Genomic DNA, 20,809 nt, shown 5'->3' with positions numbered 1-20,809 from the left:
ATTTTTTTAAGAATAATTTTCCATTTAGAACAGCTTTTTAGTACGGAATCGACTTGCCGATTCACGGTCTCTAATCACACTTTAGTGCAGTGAATTTATTCTAATACCTAGACTTGAATTTAGAATGAAAAATCTGGATACATCAAACCGACATCCAAATAGGTGTATATTTTTAATTTACCTACCAAATTATTATCTATAACTTAATAATAATAATTATTATTATTATTATTATTTTGTTATTTAATTGCTATAATATTTTTCAATACCGATCAATGGCGATCATACTGTTTGAACCAACTTGAATTAGAAATTTTCCAAAAATGTTGGTCATAGCCATAACATAATACTGTAATAATATTATTAAATAATAAACATATACCTCACAAGGAATTTTACTATATGATATTTAGATATTTTATAAAAAATATAATTATTTGTGTTTCCACAGTGTGTTCCTTCCCGTACATCATAGCATTTACCACGGATACAATGGAAATCAGACTTATAATCAATGGCAATCTTGTTCAGACTATGGCTATGCCGAAACTAAAATTAATTTGTTCCAAGGTACCGAGTCATCGATTACATCAATTTTTTTTTTTATCAAATCTCGCATTTCGGATAATATATTTTCCAATTACGTATTACAACTGGTATTCTATTTTATATTTTGTAATTATTTTTTTTTTAACATAGAACGACATATATTTTGCAACTACTGCTCCAGAATTTTTCCATGGGAAAATGGAGAGACTGCAAATGGACCAACAGAAAGCAGAACGAGAAAGCATGTCACCGCCTGCTTCGCCACACTGTAAATATGTTTATTTGATTATGCAGCTAGGTACAGTTCAATATAATATAGGTGCTGTCACAAGGGCGTAGCTAGAAATTTCATGGGGGAGGAGGGGCTACCATTTATCAAAAATTATTTTAGTGTCTATTACTTCTTAAATTTAAAATTTCGTTAAATATTAATATATTTGTTATCTATGGTCTATGGGTCGGGGGGCAATTCCTCCGCCCCAGCCACTCCTTGGCTACGCCATTAGGTACTGAAGTTTTGACACGTGATAAATTATATCAAAAATGGTGAAAAATATATAACTTGATATACACCATAGTTATAAGTACCTACAGACTACAATATACTTGGGTCGTTTGAATAAACACTATATTCAGCGGAATTTTAACCGTAAAGTAGGTTTAAGACTCATATTCTCACGAAACAATGAACTTAATATTGTATATTACATATAATCTATCCTTATCTACACTTTCAGGTTTTCAACATAAAATAATAAATAATTCCATAAGTTTGTCTAAATAAAATATAAACGTAATCGATTAACAAACAAACAATGCTTAACATTTTAATTGTATGGTCTAAGTTTAAGTGGTAGAGAAGGAAGGCTGAAAAAGCAACATTATTACTGAACACATAATATACGAATCTTATAAATGAGGTAAATCAAAGGCCATGTAAGAAAACGTGCATTTTAACATCAAAGGTTGGAAAATCATACAGTAGCTGTATTACGTTCCATCTCTCTGTATACTTTATTTAAATCAGAAGTATCAAACGAGTATTTCTTTGTTTTTGAAATTGATTTAATACCGCTGAACATACTTATAAAATTCTGTATTAACATTATTTGATCGATAACTAAAGACCCACGGCGACGGTAGGTCTTCGTTTCGAGGGTCTAGCGAAAATATATTTCGATTTGTATACGCACTCGTAGAAACTCAATTCAAAATTGACTTCAATTAATTTGCCATGTTTGATTTATTCCGCGAAGTTTATTTAGTTATTATGCTTTTGATAAAATAATAATAATATTAAAAAAAAAAAAACAATAGGTACCGTTGAATTTAGAATTTTTTCATCGAAATATTGTAAGACTACTGTGTATAGCGGCCAAGACGTCATTAAATCGTTTCGACAACAATAGTGAATACACAATTAATATTAGCATATTTTATTTTAGTTATAGGTATTATGGAAATATTTTATTAGCACACCGCGGTATAACAGGCAAATGTATATGACATTGTATTCAGTGCTTTACCGTATCTCAATTAAAAACGACAAAGGGCATTCAGAGACTATATTTTTGAGTAGGTACATCGTACACGGCCGAGATTAAAGAACAGTGCATATTTTACGGGTTATCAATTTGTTTGTTGCACATCATATTATAACGAAAAATTATGAATGGTATTAGCCAATCGGAGCAATTAATGTTTGGACAATTAATAGTACTTTTTTAGTACACGTTCATACGGGGAAATCCTGTATGTATTCATTTGATTTCCCCAGTTACAGCGATGGCTCATTTGCGAGAGACTATACTGCGCACTTCCAATGAAGATACACGTACGTGTCGTACCTAACACCTTACTTCAATAATTATTGTTCGGTAGTATAACATAACATTAACATAATATAGAAGATACAATGCAACCAAATTCTCAATTATATTTATTCGATTAACATCAAAAGTGTATATATTATACAAAATATTGCTTTATCGGGATGAGGTGACGTTCATATTGTACCTATACTTATAATAATATACCGGCATTATTATATGAAGCAATAAGTACATCTCGGGCACAATGGCGATAACAATTCGGGAAAGCAGTCTGCATTAATTATACTATCAAACATATATTTAATCAACATGACCTAAAGATAAATATTACCATAAATGCAAAGCCATAATATATTGAATATTTTAAAAAGATACAGAATAACTTTAAAAAAAAAAATAACTCTCTTTATTCCAATTCATTTTTAACCTATAAATATACGTGCAAAATACAGCCGCATATGGGATTTCGATCAACTTTAGATACTTAAAAACGTTGATGTGGAGCTAAAACTTAACGTTTTGAATGCAGGACTGCATAACAACAATAGGTACTTGAATTGCCCGCTAACTAACGCAGCCTAAACTTAACTCAACCTAACTCCCGCTAACTTATGCTACGTCCAGAGTTTTAATGAATAATTTCCTCATCATCTAAATGTGTAACGAAAACCTGTGACTAACTTATCATTACCCTACTCGCATTTTTTTTTTTTGTTCCTTATTCTGTTCCTCTGTGAAAATCATATACTTCACATGTGCATTTATAAGTTATATTATACTATAAAAATACATTTATCGATAGGGAAGAATTTTGGGTGAATACCATATTCTTCTCGTAAATACCACAGATTTGGCACATCCCCGTGTGACTAAACGCGTATGTGGTTCTGAGTAAATAAACTATAATACCGGGATATATATAATACATTTATATTATAAAATTAGGTATTTGGATTTTGGATTTAAAGATAGCCAGAAAAACATAGATTTTCTGAAAATACCGATTCGTATAATGATAATTTTATAACTAAATAGTAATAAAATTAATCAATTATTTACTATGCCTATAATCTTGATGACAGCGTATGAAATTATCATCTCATTGCAACTCATTATAATATTCATTACAATAATTCAATATAATACAATGGGGTAATCGAAAAATACACTTACGAAAATCTAAATCATATTCGGATATACGACAGATCCGACTCCACCACCTGTAGAGTACATCCGAATACACTATCAGCGGTGTCTACAGTAAAATATTATTATATTACTTTACTATTAGTTTCCGTAGAAGGTAAATAATGTAGATACGACGTTCGAATCATAATGCCAGACGCTTCTTGTTTTCAGTGTCTCCGGAAACTAAACCGCTTCGCCTGTACCGGATACCTTTGAACGCGCTCACCGGCGTGGTCGGTCCATACGACCGGAAATGCGTCAACGAGGGCGACGACTCGAACGAGAACAAGACCGTCGAGAACCTCAAACTGTCGGAGAGCAAGTCCCGGACGTCGGCGAGCAGGAGCTGCACAGCATCGCCGACGACAGGTCTGAACGCGACTAATCTGCTGCTGCACAAGACATAAACGTTCCGCCGGTGGTTACTCACAATAAAAAAATAATGCAAAAATACTTTTTAACGCGTACCTATATTATGTTTTTAAAAAAAATTGTTATTACCACGCATCACTCGGTGGCATATTCAGGCGGCCGTCCGCCACCGCCATTGACCAGCCGTGGTTGTCCACAGACCCGGTGGGAAGATTTTAATGATTTAATTTAAAAAAAAAAAAAGATTAATCCCATTCCCGACACCCATACGGATACCGTATACCCCTATATTATAATAATATATTATACTACCGTGATAGCGGAAAAGGAGCGCGCCATATCATAATGCGGTTTAAATGCACAATAAGTGCATTCGTGCCAAAACCGTATAGATACGCTACCTACTGCAGTCCTTTAAAACTATTATAATTATTATTATTATTAACTGTATATTATCTCTTAAAAATCCTTCTATGTTATAAATACAAATATTATACACATTTACCGTTTGAAAATAGAAAACACAAAACAACGCATAAAATCAATAAACATTTACTAAATTTTATTACATTGAATCGTTGCGAATCGCTGACTTACGAAAATAACTTGACTCGACCCATAATCAACTACATACTTTCCAGTACTGTGTATCGAAAGCGCGAACGTTTTCTGATCATTATTTTACAATAATTTAAGGGTATGTAGTACAATATGGTGATCGAAATGTTTAAGTGCATAATAATATTTTATTCCGATAAGTAGGTTAGGCTATTTATTATTCAATACCTTAAAATATTGACTTTGTGTAAAATGTTATGTTTTGGTATTTTTAAATACACAAAATTCATGAATATTCTGAAAGTCTCGTAGTTAGTAAACCTCTCTTTGTACCCTAAATCAAATTTATTGACTAGGTTTTTAAATGTCAACCATTATTTTTAATTTTAAAAACGTGATCAGATATATTTTTTTTATTATTTAATTTATGATTGGAATACTGTTAAAATTTTAAAATGTAATGTTATAGAGTGTTATACTATATACTAACCTGTGTGAAAAGTTATGTTCAACAAGTTAGGGCACATCTCCTATAGTCTTCTTTAAAAATTATACTTAAATATTATTTTCTGGATTACAAAGTAGCCCCCTCTCCCTAATATTGAAATAAAAACTATAAAAATTACCATCTTTTACGTATATTATCATACATACCGCATAAAAATAAATTTATTATAGGTACATACGTTCTGCCGTTCTTTATATTGTACTATATAAGATTATGGGAAAAACAATTTTCTATTTTTGTCAATTAAATGATAAATCTTATACATTTAGTTTAGTTAGTAATATTTAATTAAATTATTAATTACCTACCGTTATTCTTTCATTTTGTCATCGGATTACTCGACATCGAGCCACAAATACCTATACCTATATATATATATTATTATAGGTAGGTATAATAAAACACATAAAAATACTATAAAATTAAAAATTCTTATAATATTCATAAGGTTTAATTTTAAATTTGTGTCATAATTTCTGAATATAATATAGAGTTCCAGTCGCAAATGTTGGACGCGCGCATCGTTTGACTCGGGACTCGTGAATTCGGATCGTTATTTTTTGGTTAAATTTCGCACGTGGTGGAAAATATTTAACGCCCGTGTTCAATATTTTTTAATTCCTTGGTACTTAAAAAATACTATTTCACGTGAATTAACATCTTTTGTTTAAATGCAACAACAGTGTATTTTCAAAAACATTAAATTAAACTATATATTCCATACGACGGTATTATTATACTTACCAATGTATTATATGAAAACTTGTCTGTGATCTGTCTTCCGGTGCCCAACTTCTTAACAACGCGCGAGTATATTAATATTAATTGTAGTAGAAATAAAAAAACATTTATGAAATCGGATAGAAGAATAAGTAAATGTCAAAAGCACTCAATGTCCATAAAATTTAATTGACTGTATGTATAATAGTGCACGTACATTTTGAATACGCTGTTATTTTTTTCTCATAGTCGTACCCTGTTACATACAAGTTACAACTTACCCAAACGGTCAAACCTATATTATTATGGTATCTGCTAACAGAATGCGCCACTGATCGATTTTACGACGAAATTTACTTTGGAAAAATAATATAATCACTCATATACACCAATTTTATCCGAATATAAAAAGGACATCTTACAACTTCACAATATATGTTGTCGGGAATTAATATGGAATCGACACTATATGTCAGGTATTAAACATGCAAGCGTTGTTGTAAGTGCGGCATTATGTTTTCGGGATCACAGTTATTTTAATTATTTTCAACAGCCCATCCGTGGATGATCCCACCATCCCTCCTAACCACCTGCACAACATTTCCAGAACATGCGTCGCACTGGAACGCCCTTCTCCTGACGAAGTCTCTGTCTCCGGATGTCGCGATTCAATTTTTTTTTTCGAACTATCTACTCACAACTCTCGAGTTGAGCCTAGCTAGATTTGGACCGAATAGACGCGATCGCGTATCTCTATTCGTCCGCGACGAAATAATATCGTCGGAAGGTATATTATGATCAAAAATACAAAAACCGCCAAAATTACACGCACAATATTATGTTGACATTATTTATTTTTCGTTTTTTTTTTGATATCTCGAGTGCGTTACATTATTATTTTTCATCCGACTGAATTATTATTATTATTATTATACATATTATAATACTAAATACAACTGTATACAGGTACTTCTTCTATATATTATAATATTATGCATTAATATATATTATATCATACGCATGATTTGAACGTTCACGTATTATTTACGCAGTCGTCATACATAACAATTGTAAGTTTGTGGTTATAATGTATCTATAAACTGCGGTGACCGTACACGCAGGGTGTGGATTGAGCCGCTGCCCAAATTTCAGAAGCCTTTTTCGTTTTTTTCTAGCCGAAAACCATCATATATCGATTCGTGTTTATATAGGAAACAGTGTATTTTAACAGAAACCCAATGCCCGGAAAAATAAAATAATTCTCAAAGAACGTCCGCCATCCACCACCGCGGTTTTTCAGAGTTTCAGCGACGGCTTTTATCAGAGAAACTGCTATCAAGTATACTTACCCAAATTGTATATATTACTATAGTGGAAATATAACCATCGATCCACATCCAACCACTTTTGAAGGCGTTTAATAATTATTATGGTTCCATATAAAACCGTGGCTTTTCCCGTTTGATGGATTAAATGGATAAAATACGGTTTTATCCGACGGAACCGGACAATATAAGTCACGTGTCACACGTTTCTAAAATTTTGAATTTCTCCACGTAGGTACTACTCATTCCATTTGTTGAAATCAACATTCGACAGATAATCGTTATAATACACGTCCGGCACACATAAATCCGTATCCTTCGTATCTCCACACAGGGTTCAACCTAAATGTACATTTATACCTAAAAGATTTCGATGTTTTTTTTTAACGTTTTGAGTTACCTATTATATATATATATATACAATATTATACTAAAATTATATGTTAATATTTACACGATCTATGCGTTGTTGTTCTGTCGGCGACATGTCCGTCGAGTATGCAGCGCAGTAGTCGAACATTTATAATATATTTTATATTATAATAATTATTATTAAACAATATTAGTTTTTAAATGAAAATCTATCTTTCCAGCCATAGTGTTGGGAACGGGTCCTGATAAAACGAATATAAAATATTATTATTATGAAAATAAAAATGTGTGAAAAATTATCATATCGTTTTTCAAGTAGCTATATAGTAATGGCGGTATAGGTACTTGTAACCTTTCCTATCGAATAGAATTTAGCGGTATCGATAAAAATGCGAGTAGGTACAATATTGAAATCGAAAATATAAAGTATAAAGCCGTTAAGATTTAATAAACGTACATATTATTATCGCATCGAGTGGCAGTGTATAAATTCTATTTCAGATTTATATTCATATTTGATACTTATAGCGGGATATTCCGATATCGGTACATAGACATTTTCAGATTATGTTAATTTATTATTTCCACAACAGTACATATTTCAAATGACATTTGAAAATATATACAGAGTGATTCACGAATCATGTACACCCGACATGACACCCCCATTTTATCATTTAATAATCTAATTACTCAAATTCTGGTTTTGGAACTTTTAAGTACCTGTAGTTATACACAATATTTTATGATATTTATATTTTTGTATAATATTTAGGAGTGTTTAGTGACGAAACATACTCACTTTTCATATGAAAACCACACTTTTTTACTTCGAAGCAGATTTTTTTAAAATATATTGATACCTAAAATCTACATCTTAATCAAAATTCAAACGAGTAGTTTCTGAGATATTATACTTTATGCACCAAGGACAATAAGCCTAAATAATAGTTTTACACCAAATGTAAAATGGATGCTATATTGAGTCTAATAGGTACTTATTAATTATAGTCAAGCAATTTTTACAAATTATAAAATGTAAATTTATTATCATTATATTTAAATCGTCTTACTCCCATGCCTTTTACCTACTACCATAGACTATGATGTTCTTAGTAGGTGCCTCTACATGGCCACATGCAGTCAAATAATGTAGAAACTACTCGTTTGAGTTTCAATTGGTAAACATCAAAGTTTATAAAAAAAAAATCTGCTTAACAACGTACAATGAAAAACAAAAGTGGCTCTAATATGACAAAAAAAAAACTTTTGATCACCACTAGACAATCCTCAAATGGCATAGGTAATAAATCTTGAAAATATGGTATAAAAGTGGGTATACTCAAAAAATTCAATAATCAGAATTTTAGTGAGTTAATTATTAAAGAAAAAATGGAGATGAGTATACTTGATCGCCTTCTATATTGTACATACGACGTGTGAATACCACACGTAAATTCACGTAGCCTTCTAAATATTTTACCGGTAAAATTATTATAATTCAACAATCCCGCTCCTGCAGCAGCCACTCGACGTCATGAAATTTTAGATACATATTATAACCGATATATTTTTACTTATTGTGTGTTTACGTGTTTAGGGGTAATATAAGATACATATTATATTATGTTTTAATCAAAATGAATGTCAATTTTTTCCCTATTATAGACTATTATAATAATTATACTATAGTGTTATTGTAATAAATAGTTTTACCTTTACTTATATTATATTCCGATATACGATTTTTTTTTTTCATTCGATGATAACATTTATCTCGAACCGATGTTTGTTAACGTGTATATGTATTCTATAATTTGTAAATCGCAGGTATAAATCGGCGTTAACCGATATTACTTGCGTCACGCTAGACAGTATATACAGCATAATCGTTATTAAAATATAAAAGAATTTTAATTTATACCGGTTGTTATTTCGAGTTATGTATCTATATAATTTATGAACCTTGTTATGTTATGTACACCTACCGCTTAAACGTTATTGAATATGATTTGTATACATTTTATTTACCATGTTATCAAATTAAAACAATAACGATACCATTATTGAGGAATGATTAGGTAACTATTATATTATATTATATACCTATAACACTATTATAAATGTATCATGAAATCATATATATATAAATATTGTATTAATATTATGATTAAAAATAAATTTAAAAAGCGTATATTATATGTATTACCGAAATTTTTCAGCTGATTTTATGCGTGTTTTGAACATTAACTCATTAACTCGTCGATTAACGATGGTTTTTACGTTCTTGATTTTTAATCAAGTAAGTATGGTAATTGAAATGAAATAAGTCTGCATTTTGAAAACTTCAAGAATTTGTGTTAAATGGGAAAATAATAAATATGTGACTCAGTAATGATAAGTAGGTGGGTAATTTAGCTAGCTATAATATAAAATATTAATGAGAGAAATTTGATATGACACCCAAGCGGTATAACTACTTGAATCCATAAAAACGTCGGCGTGACCAGTCCAAAAATTTCTATTTTTTTACTTTTCTCCTAAACTATGATAGCTAAAAAGTTAGTTGATAACTCATTAAAAAGTAATTATTAAGTAGATACTAAATGTGGAATTAAAATATTTTTAAATTATTTAATTTTACACAGATAAAAAAAAGAGTTATTTTTCGCTAGATTTTCATTTAGCGAGGTAGATTTCCGAAACTGGAAAACTGATTTTGTTGTTTGGGTTCTTGTTAGATTCGCATTGGCTAGGAGAAGTGCATTGAAGATTTTCAGAACTTTATCTCCAATCGTTAGTTCACTACAAAGCTGTAATGCTGAAAAACATAAAAAAAACGCCCAATAAAATTTGTTTTAATTTTTTTTTTTATGTTCTGTAGTGAATTAACTATTAAAGATAAAGTTCTGAAAATCTTCACTGCACTTCTCCTAACTAATGTGAATCCAACAAGACCCTAAACAACGAAATACGCTCTCTGGTTTCGGGGATCTATCTCACTAAATGAAAATGAAAATGATTTTTTGTGTGGGCCTTTCACGCCGACATTTTTCTGGATTCAAATTTCTATACCACTTGGGTGTGATATCAGTTAATACATTTCTAAAAATTAAAAATCAAGAAAGTTTACATGCCGATCCCTGACTTGGCAAGCGTTATTCTTATACAGTTTTGCTAAACGTTACGTGATCATATATACCTACTTAGGTAGGTGTACTCGTGTAATAGATATCTGGCTTAAAAAATGCACTAAGCAGGTTTCTGAATCGATTGAATCGAACAAGTATATCAGCTGTTTAGTTATGACTATTATGGATATAGTTCACATACAATTTAATGTCAAGTGATCAATGATGCACAATCAACAAACTCCGAAGTGATCATAAAATTCGCACCTCTAGAACAAAAATGTCACAACACAAAATGTATAGTTTTGAGCATAGTAGCAAATTGGGGGGGGGGGCTTAGCCCCCCCTAGAATTTCTATAATCCCCCCAAAACTAATGATTGCATTACTATAATTTAAAAGCATCATAAGAGTATCAAGTATTGACCTGATCTACCCTATCTAGCCCCCCCAAATTTCAAACACTATTTACACCTATGGTTTTGAGAAAATGCGATTTTAAGTTTGAATCTAAGCTATTTTAAACTGCTTTTTACCTATGCGCTTGAAAATAAAAACTCAAATACTTATAAACATACTTTACATTATAACTTTTTTAAATATTATGAAATACTCTTTTAAACCCAAAAAGTTAGACTTGTGGCATTTTACAATTTTTAAGTAAATGCAGGACTGCAATACTTTGAGATGTGACTGTATTGCATACAGAAATTTATTTTAAGAACAGCCATATACTAAAATATATCACAAATTATAAAATCCAATACCACCAACACTTAAAATATTGTTGTTATTCACTCAACTTCACGATAAATATAGTTTTTTTTTTACTATGACAAGAACGCCACAAATTGAAATAAGGCAGTCTTGAATTATTATTTCACTATTTCAGTGATTAATTGAATAAATTAAAATAAATATACTGCCTTAAGTAAATATGGCTCTCTATACTTAAAAAATTAGCTAAAGACTAAATATAGATAATCAATACTGACACATATTTTTAGTGGGTAAATGAAAAATGATATTGAATGTGACGTTTTTGCATTCTATAGAGCTATAAAACGGTAATAGAGCTTTTTTACTATTCGGAAGTAGTGATAACTCTAAAATAAGAATACACAACTTTGTAAAATCAATACATTCATCTCACCGCTCAGAATCTAAAAGTAGTTATTTAAAATTTCAATTTTAGCACAGATTTTTTCTCAAATGAATTGTATAGGTACATAATAATATAATATTATCGTTGTGCATTCATTGTACATATTAATGTGTTTATTAGTATTTTTATCCAAAGAACTTCAAATTTGATTGCTATATAATATCTATTGTGTTGATATCAACTAATCTTAATGATTTAACATTTTTTTTTAAATGTGAAACAATATAATATTTATCATTTATTCATTCAAAAACATAATATGTATAATAATAATAATATTATTTATTACGGAATAAATTCCAATCACATTTTAAATACACAAGAAAGTTACATGAGTATTTAGGGGAAAAGTAGAGATCACTGGTCACCATAATATAGCTCCTGTCACGGACATTGATAACAACTCTAACGTGAACCAAGCTGTAAACTACTCGAAATAATATCCCTATGTAATGCTTCTACATGTGTAGTTTTTTGAGATTATTACGATCGTGGTCACCATATAGCACCTCATACGGACATTGATAACTATTCGAGTGTAATCTAACCTGTGAACTACTGCTATTTAATGTTACGACTGATGATTTGTAATATACATGGTAGACAGTCTTAAGTTACGTGGAATGAAGTAATTAACAATTTTATTTGGTCAGTATAGTAGAAGATAAGTAGTCAAAAGATCATACCGGATGTTCGAATGACTCAATATTAATACATAGGTACAAGTGTGAATGCATTTAAACAAATACCAAAAATATATCGTAGTGCACACCTGCCGTGGACGTTGTGTCATGCGGCTTCTTACTTAGAGCCTGGGGTCTGTGTCGATTTTGTCACATCCTTAAATGGGGCAATTTTGGTGGAATTACTTTATCTTTGACGTGTGTAGTAGCTTAAGCGTAATGTTAAAGTACTGATGAGCTATGACATGTTTATGATCTTATTTTGTGTGGTGTGACAAAGGTTCGGATGGTAATTTATCGTGTTGTTTTTACAGGGCTTCCGTTCGGAAGGCTGTGGATTATAATTTATGTGTCGCGTGTGTACGGTGTGTATAAGGAATGCGTACATAAATGTGTAATGTGTATGTATAATGTAATATAATATAGAATCATCTCACATCCCGTATGGCCCGTCGTCATTAGTTATCCCGTGTTTTTATTTCATTAGAAATATTTTATATTACAATTCCATTTAACTATTGATTTTTATTTTTATTCAATTCAAACAGAATTTGAATGACCAAGTAAGCAAATGATTTTTGTGATAAAATGAGTAGTTGTCTTAGATTAATCTTGAATATTCCAACAACTCAAAATGAAAGTGCTCGTGATATCTTCGTAAAATAAAAAATTTGATCTAAATAGTAATAAAAATAATATAGGTAAATAAATTATTTAAGAAATGGCTTAGCCACTTAAGTAAGTATAGTTAGAAACTTAATATTAAATTGTATTACGAAAATGATAAATGCAATGAACTTACCTGACGTTTTATTCTAGGGTTTCTTTCTATTAAGGACCGTTGATGTAAAACAAGGCTCATTCGATTTATCTGAAAACCAAAAAATAAGTTTAAAAAATAATGAATACATAATTTAAATAATATTAATAATATTATTTTCTTTCGGTATCGTGATTCCATATCACACGAAACCAAACGATATCGGTATTCAAAAATATAGGTATTGTTGAAGAAGCCTAAATTATTTATTATTAATATTTTTTATAGAACACACGCGTTATTCATCAACACGCAACTCCAAAAGAAGTATCACTTCATCCGCGCGTACTTGCAACACACAATATTTTTATTTTTTGTAAAGAGTCATTGTATAAATCTAATATTTTATGATAAAAACCTCTTTTTCCGTGGCGTGACCAATTCCATATAATAGTATAACACTGATTGTTCTTATAGTTATTGTTACAATTTCGATGGTTACAAGACTAACGTCTCCACTGCCGTATTTATCAGCAAATATAACTTTATAGAACAATAGTATAACGATAAACCCAACATTTGCTGCAACATGACACACTATGGCCGGCAAACCGTATATTGACCTATTTATATCGTTTAAACATTCTAGAACTTCCATATACAAGTCTCTGAAGGTACTAATGGTTGATATATTTTTCGGAATTTGTTCATTTATTATGTACACCATCCACTTGATGTATGATATAAGTAATATGTATTCATAAAACGCAACGCATGCACAAATATTTGAAATCAACCAAGTGATCTAAAAATATATATAAACGATATGAGTGAATTTCAATTAAATGTGTATAATTTAAAGTATATACTATTAAACTTTAAATTAAACCCTAAAATTTTTAAAAATTATATAGTTAAGACAAAGATATTATTGAGAAATAAAGAACGAACAATTTATTTTTTATTACGTATATGTCAAGGTGAATATAGACATTTGGACATTTGGTGAATGTCAACTTTTGGTAAATGTTAACATTTTGAATGAATATTAAAAACATACCAACACTCACAGGTGGAGGTTAGAGATGAAGGTTAGAGAGACACGTTAGAGATTATTAGTTAGTATAAACTAAAAGCTAGTACCTAACCTAGACTAACGTTAAATACCTAATGATACCGTATAGTTTATCTTTTAAGTTTATATTAATATAAAAGTTCCTTTTTGAGTTTATTCATATTCTTTAAAAAAATGTTAACATTCCTCAAAAACAGATAGTATAGGTACATGTCAAAATTGAACAGTGAATGTTTACATCTAAGAAGAAATTGACATTCACCAGACATTTTGGCGAATGTGACATTCACCTTAACGTGTATAAATATAATTATTATTAAAATATGTTCATATGTTGATGGTTACCGAAGATAATATAATCATGTTTGGGAATCTTAATTGAACTATAATCCAGTACATTGTACGCATATTATAAGCTATAAAATGGACAAGAATACCAAAACATAAAAGCCAATGCATTTTAACTTTCATCGGCCTGATCACGTTCAGACGTATCAATTTGTCGTGAATTCCTTCAAGTTTAATCAATACCGCAGATAGTTTATTATCAAAAAATAGCCGCCACATATTGGATAAGATTCGCCCAATGTATGACGTCTCATAAAAACAAATCATTACAAACGACGTAATGTCGAATATGTCTTTATCAAATCTTTTGGCCTGCAACATATAATTTTATTTTATTATTATACATATTAGTACATATTACAAAATTCTATATAATATTGAATATATGTGAATAGTGTGATCCCGCACACACACGGCAACACCGCTAACCCGCGCAACAAAGAATTCACACCAATCAACGAATATTCGAAAACTGCCAGTGATGGCGCTATGGCGTTGACACTGACATCATACGAGACAGCCGCAAACACATATTAAAACACGATACAACCGAGGTACACCAAAACCGATATATTGACGTATTCTGTATTAATTAATCATTTTTTCCCGTGCGAAGTCAGCCGGTTATATCTACAACTATGTCGAAAACCATCGGACAAGCTATGGCACAATATTGTATCCAATCCGTGGTAAGTGAATTAGGTAAAAATTACAAACTCGGTATAACCGTGAAACTTTAGAGTTAGACGTTATAGGTACACTTACGTACGCCCCTCGTGGTCCCCTATTTGGATGACTCTAAACCTATAGTATAATAACATCGAACGTGTCTTGACTGACTCACTGACTGGTTAACGCGTAGAGCCTAGACAATGATAGCTTGAGTCTTGAAATTTGCATGGTATCTTTGTACCACTATGTAAGTGTAAGTGGTGCTTGCACAAGTATTTTGAGATACACGGTGGTCGATAAAAATCGAAATTTAATTTATTTTTTTTTGTTTATAAATAATTGTTATCATTGGTTAAAGATTATAATAGAAATAGCAGACGATTTTTAAGCTTTGAACATCATTAGACTGAATATTAAATAACGAATTGAACAATGTTTGAATTATATAGATTTGGCATTTTAAACGGGTAACGAGGTGCATCGTGCACAGCTAATATAAGTGTTATAACTTTCACGTCTTACACTCATACGCGTCGTCGTCTATATTGTATTAAAATTTACTTTTTATGTTGCGGCCACTTTTTATTGGTTTTTTTTTTGCATCAATATAAAATTAATTTAAATGACATAGTTTATTTATTCAACAAAAAATTAAAACTAAATTAAATAAAAGGGTTTATTTTAAATTAAAAAAACATGTTATAATTTGGTCTACGTCATCATCATCGACAACTTGTACAGGTCATATAAGGTACAAATTATACATATATATGAAGCTGTTTTTTTTCTTCATATGTACAGTCCAAAAATATTGTTATTTATAAAGTCTAGGCCTCTAGGGTATCTTCAAAGTAATGGATATAAGTATATAACAATAAAAGATATTAATATTATTATAATAATAATGGTAATAACTAATAACTGCAGCATAGGTACCTCGATGAAAAATTTAAAAATGGTAAATATTTGTGTGAATGATGTAATTTGTACTATGGTATGTAAAAATTTGAATCAAATTCAATATATAGTTTACCCAATAACGGTTTGCGTCGTAAAATGTTTTGAATCCACAGCAAATTATTGTACATCGCCAGGTATAAAACACCATTGTCGTATTTGGATCGCTTTGATTGTACTTGATACTACCCAAACCGCAGATCAAAAATAACTGGTTAAAAGTATTTAATATTGATCGTACACTCATAATAGTTGATTATATGTTTTATTTATTCACAAATCTAGTGGGTAGGTACTAGGCACAACACTGTCTAATGTTAGAAATAAATAAATAATATAGTGTTTCTGAGTTTGTCACGTTTGAACGATTGTAATGATTTTACCAATTGAAAACTAATTTTTTTAATGTGTGTATATATGAATGAATAATTTAATCATTTTCTTAGTGAAATTATTATATTGCAATGTGGGTATATTAGAACAATCGTTGAAGTGGCTCACAAATACTGTGGAAGGTTATTTGTTTTATATTATACCGAGAATAATACATTTTGAAAATACTTTGCTGAAATCGAAATAGGTATAGAACTTACTCAATTAGTATAAAGTAGGTACCTACTTTCACATATAGAAAATTATAACATATTTTTTTACTAATAAATAATTGCCTTTAAAATGTGTTCATTTGTATATGAGTCATTACTCATTACTCTTTACACAATAATAAAATATATGAAATGATTTTTTTCGTGTAATCATCAAATCCACTTTTTTCTTATTTTTAGTGTGTCGATATGTGTAGGTAGTTTACTATATATGTGACCAACGCCCCAACGAACCAAGTCGGGTGTGTGTCTAGTTTAGTAAGATTTGTTTTGTTTTTGTAATTCGCACTAGGTAATGGATTTCTAACGATTCCGGTACTGCTAGAAAAAACTAATATCCGGCTTTCTGTTTCATTTAATATAGTACAATTATTGTATTATGCTATAATATAGTAAAATTATAATATTATCAACGTATAAAATAATTTTGTTTTTTTCTTCAAAATCGTTTTTCTTCGCTTAAATATCTAATTTCGTCAAAACTTGAATTTCAAATAATTATAAAAAAAAAACTGTGTTAATATATTTTTTAGATTTTTTGATTACAGTTTGAACTACTTACGCGGAACCTTGTTTTAAACTTTTCAATCCTTAGCTACAAAAATTGAACATTTTATAAATTTTTAACAGCAAAATAATTTACAAATTGTCAATAAGATAAATCTTTGGCGTATGGTATAAATGACTTAAGTCAAAAATTGACATTTTTGTCTTATAGTGTTATTAAAACCAAACATTTTTATATTATAAAGTTTAGTAATAATTTATTGGCGACTCAGGCCATTGGGTGGTTTCCACCGTGAGGGTGAATATACTGTAAATTTTAAACACGTGTGTTTTTTGGTTTTGGCAGATTTTTTAGTGGGTACATGTAGGTATCTGCCGTGCCCGGGTGGGGGATGGCGGCACTTTTCTCCGAACACCGTGACTTACCCGAAGAAAAATGCCACCCGCGGCCGGCATCGAACCGGTGTGCGTCGCAACCGACGCCTTAATCCGCTCGGCCACTCCGTCCCCCATTATTATTATTATTATATTATTATGACGTATAAACAGTAAACACTATGTCGCATATAATACTGATATTATACTGTGTTGGCTTTAGTATTGTTGACGACGATACATTGTTTAATCGAATAGAATTAGTTTATTTATAGTGTAATATTTTGGCAGTAAATTGTTTCCAATAAGCATTTAACTTTTTTTAAGTTTGGTATTTAATATTTATGTATAGTGTTTAAATTAAAGTGAAGCAAAGTAATGTTTTCAGTTAATTGAATTATTTTTCCTCGACTTAAAATAGCTGCCAACACAGTACTTACCGTGCTAATAAGTTTCACGCGTGAAGTTATATTCCGTCAACCAATTAAGGTGTGGCTGCAGGTCGTTGTTTAGAATGCATTAATCAAAATTAATCATACAATTATAGGAGCACTTAGGATGGATTTTATAAGCTGTGTGCTTTATAATATGTGCTTGTTATATTATGTTTAAAATGTATACGAGACTAAATTCCTTTCAAAATTCAAATCCTAAGACCACCTATGGTTATTGTAGTAAATATTAGAACTCATATTATTCTTCTTGTCGAGTTCGATTTGGTGCTAATATAATATAAACATTTTTTTATAAAAACACAATCATAATAAAAAAAAAAGGAAAAAAATTCATAATACATTATAAAAGTAGCAAAACACAACTTAATAATGGAAAGAATAAATGAATACATTTGGTAACGATAAATCTAATAAATAAAAATCACATGCCTGTTTGGTAACGTCCTAGATGTTGTATTTTTAATGTAATTTTGCTATGATAATAAGTTATTAGGTAGGTACTATGCAGGACTCTACAAAATGTAAAATATTTTAGACATTATAAGATCAGGTCTATATAAAAATATAAAATGTATGTACTTTAAGTATTTGATTAAGATTTTAACTCATTAGAGTTACCTAATCATTTTAGTTACAACAAAAACATCAAAATAAATTTAATTCAAAACTGGTGTCGTGTAAATATTTCTGTTTTACTGCTGTTTTTTGTTGCCAAGTTGTTACCTATTATTTGCAATAGTTAAATAGGTATAACTTATATTTATAAATATTTTAACCTTGTTTTAAACTTTTCTATAAAAATTGACCATTATATACATTTTTGAGTACAAAATAATTTGATAATGTTTGCGATTATGATGGATTTTGTCAAAATTTGGATTTAAAATGCTTGTAAAAAAATGTGTGCCATTAATTTTTATATGTTCATTACTTTTGAACTTCTAATATGAAATGACTTATGGTCTATGGGTAAATTTTAAAGTTTTTTGATTCAGCAAAAAAAAATTATTTAATGACAATAATTGAAAGTGTTGCAATTTATTATTTTTGTTCATTGGGTGTTACTGACGTCTGAAATTTTTATGGTCGCCAACAACGTCCAGATTCCTAATTTGGACCTTCAAAAATATTAATTAGTGACCCCTATATATTATATAATATTATGTACTAGCTACTTAAAACTTAAAACTTCTGTTCCAATTGCACAGTTTGTTGATATCATAGGTACCATAAGTTCAAAAAATGGATATATTTTACAATATTACAATATTAACTTACCATTATTGATTTATTTTTCTTAATTATTAATTGCATCAGCTACCGATATAGTATACTTTGATTTGTTGAACTTTTTCACTATCCTTTTTTGATACATTTTATACTTTTTAATTATTATAATATTATATACTATATTTGTATATCTATATCAAATTTTTAACAGATCTATATATTTTGGGTTATTAAAATGTTGAGCGATGAAAAAATACTTAATAACCGGTACACATTTGATCCCTAACGATTATTAAGTAATAATTGAACATAAATGGGCGTATTTAATTTTCTTTTTTTTTTTCATATATACTGTCACACTCTGTATAGTAGATACGCTATAACGATAAACAAAATTATTAATTTGAATGTTTACATGGTTTTCTAAACATTAAATTTGTATTTTACCGTGATCCTGTGCCTAGTTTATTATTTCTATGATTAATTAATAGTTAGGTTAACTGTTTAAGTCTTGCTAATACTAAATAACATCATAACGTACCTGATCCAATATATTTTTACTATATTTCTGAAACCATAATTTTTCTAAAATATACAAGTACCTGTCCATATTAAATCCTTTCAAAATCACCTTTTAAATATGACGATCAAGTTACTTAAATATTTGATTTTATCGATGTGGCAACGACCAACAAATGACTCAATTTACACTAATCTGTATTTTGTATATACCATTATATATTTTACTACTCAGTACTATTGCTATATTAGGGATTGTAATATTGTATATACAATTCGTTGATATGTCAAATATAATACATTTGGCAAGAATTTAAACTGGTAAATATATAAACATAATATAATATACAATTTAACGTGGTTGGTAATAGAGTTCATTGTACACGGTGACATGGTGAAGCGCGGTGATTGGATGTAGTCACTAATATAGTAATGTGTGCAGCGGTCGAGCAGGCTCCCGGATGGGTGACCACCCGGGTTCTTTGTGACGATCTATCTGCCCTCACATAAAAAACGCGTACCAACCGTAGCCCCCACACAAACCGAATGGGTTTGCCGAGTGTCGAAAGAAACGAAGATCATTTTTCATTTTTTTATTGAACCTATCGCATGACATAGTGAATTGCAAGTTAAAAATAATGCGGTGTGGAATATTGTCCACAGTAAAAACCAGCTATAATAACCATGCAGTTTGAAGTCTCAAAAAAAAAAAATGATACTATAGCCATCTAGTTATTTACCCAAGGACTTCAGTTGGCTGTGACGAAAATAGTGTTTGCACCTTTTTATCTGCTAGACAGCAGTGTCAAAAAAAAATAAAACACTAGGCATATTATGTTTCTTTAAATTAATAATATTCGTTATACATTTAGTAAAATGTATATAATAGTATAGTAATTTGAGA

General features: G+C 29.9%; 2 protein-coding genes across 5 annotated transcripts in view; one reads left to right on the top strand and one right to left on the bottom strand.

Annotated features, from left to right (window-relative positions):
* Window positions 1-4,022, top strand: part of LOC132948234 (GTPase-activating Rap/Ran-GAP domain-like protein 3) — a 385,560-nt gene extending 381,538 nt beyond the window's left edge. For all 4 annotated transcript variants that reach the window (XM_061018621.1, XM_061018622.1, XM_061018620.1 and 1 more), the window contains 3 exons: window positions 452-570; window positions 700-817; window positions 3,741-4,022. In XM_061018621.1, the coding sequence (XP_060874604.1) occupies window positions 452-570; window positions 700-817; window positions 3,741-3,976 (473 nt within the window). In that variant the 3' untranslated portion in view covers window positions 3,977-4,022. The remainder of the gene's footprint in view (window positions 1-451; window positions 571-699; window positions 818-3,740) is intronic.
* Window positions 4,023-13,003: 8,981 nt separating this feature from the next.
* LOC132948047 (uncharacterized) lies at window positions 13,004-16,461 on the bottom strand. Its single transcript, XM_061018312.1, has 5 exons — window positions 16,291-16,461; window positions 14,583-14,897; window positions 13,581-13,967; window positions 13,205-13,273; window positions 13,004-13,078 (listed from the first exon to the last, which is right to left on the bottom strand). The coding sequence occupies exons 1-5, from the start codon at window positions 16,459-16,461 to the stop codon at window positions 13,004-13,006; spliced, it is 1,017 nt and encodes a 338-aa protein (XP_060874295.1).
* Between the last annotated feature and the right edge of the window lie 4,348 nt (window positions 16,462-20,809).

The sequence above is a fragment of the Metopolophium dirhodum genome, chromosome 7 (genome assembly GCF_019925205.1).
Source record: "Metopolophium dirhodum isolate CAU chromosome 7, ASM1992520v1, whole genome shotgun sequence".
Classification (NCBI taxonomy): Eukaryota; Metazoa; Arthropoda; class Insecta; order Hemiptera; family Aphididae; genus Metopolophium; species Metopolophium dirhodum.
Note: the sequence above shows the minus strand (reverse complement) of the source record. Positions and strands in the feature narration are given on the sequence as shown.

Coding starts and splice junctions, on each gene's coding strand:
- LOC132948047 (XM_061018312.1), bottom strand. CDS start 16,461: ATGAGTGTACGATCAATATTAAATACTTTTAACCAGTTATTTTTGATC. Junction 13,274..13,580: donor GTCACGCCACGGAAAAAGAG/GTTTTTATCATA, acceptor TTTGGTTTTCAG/ATAAATCGAATGAGCCTTGT. Junction 13,079..13,204: donor ACCCTAGAATAAAACGTCAG/GTAAGTTCATTG, acceptor ATTACTATTTAG/ATCAAATTTTTTATTTTACG.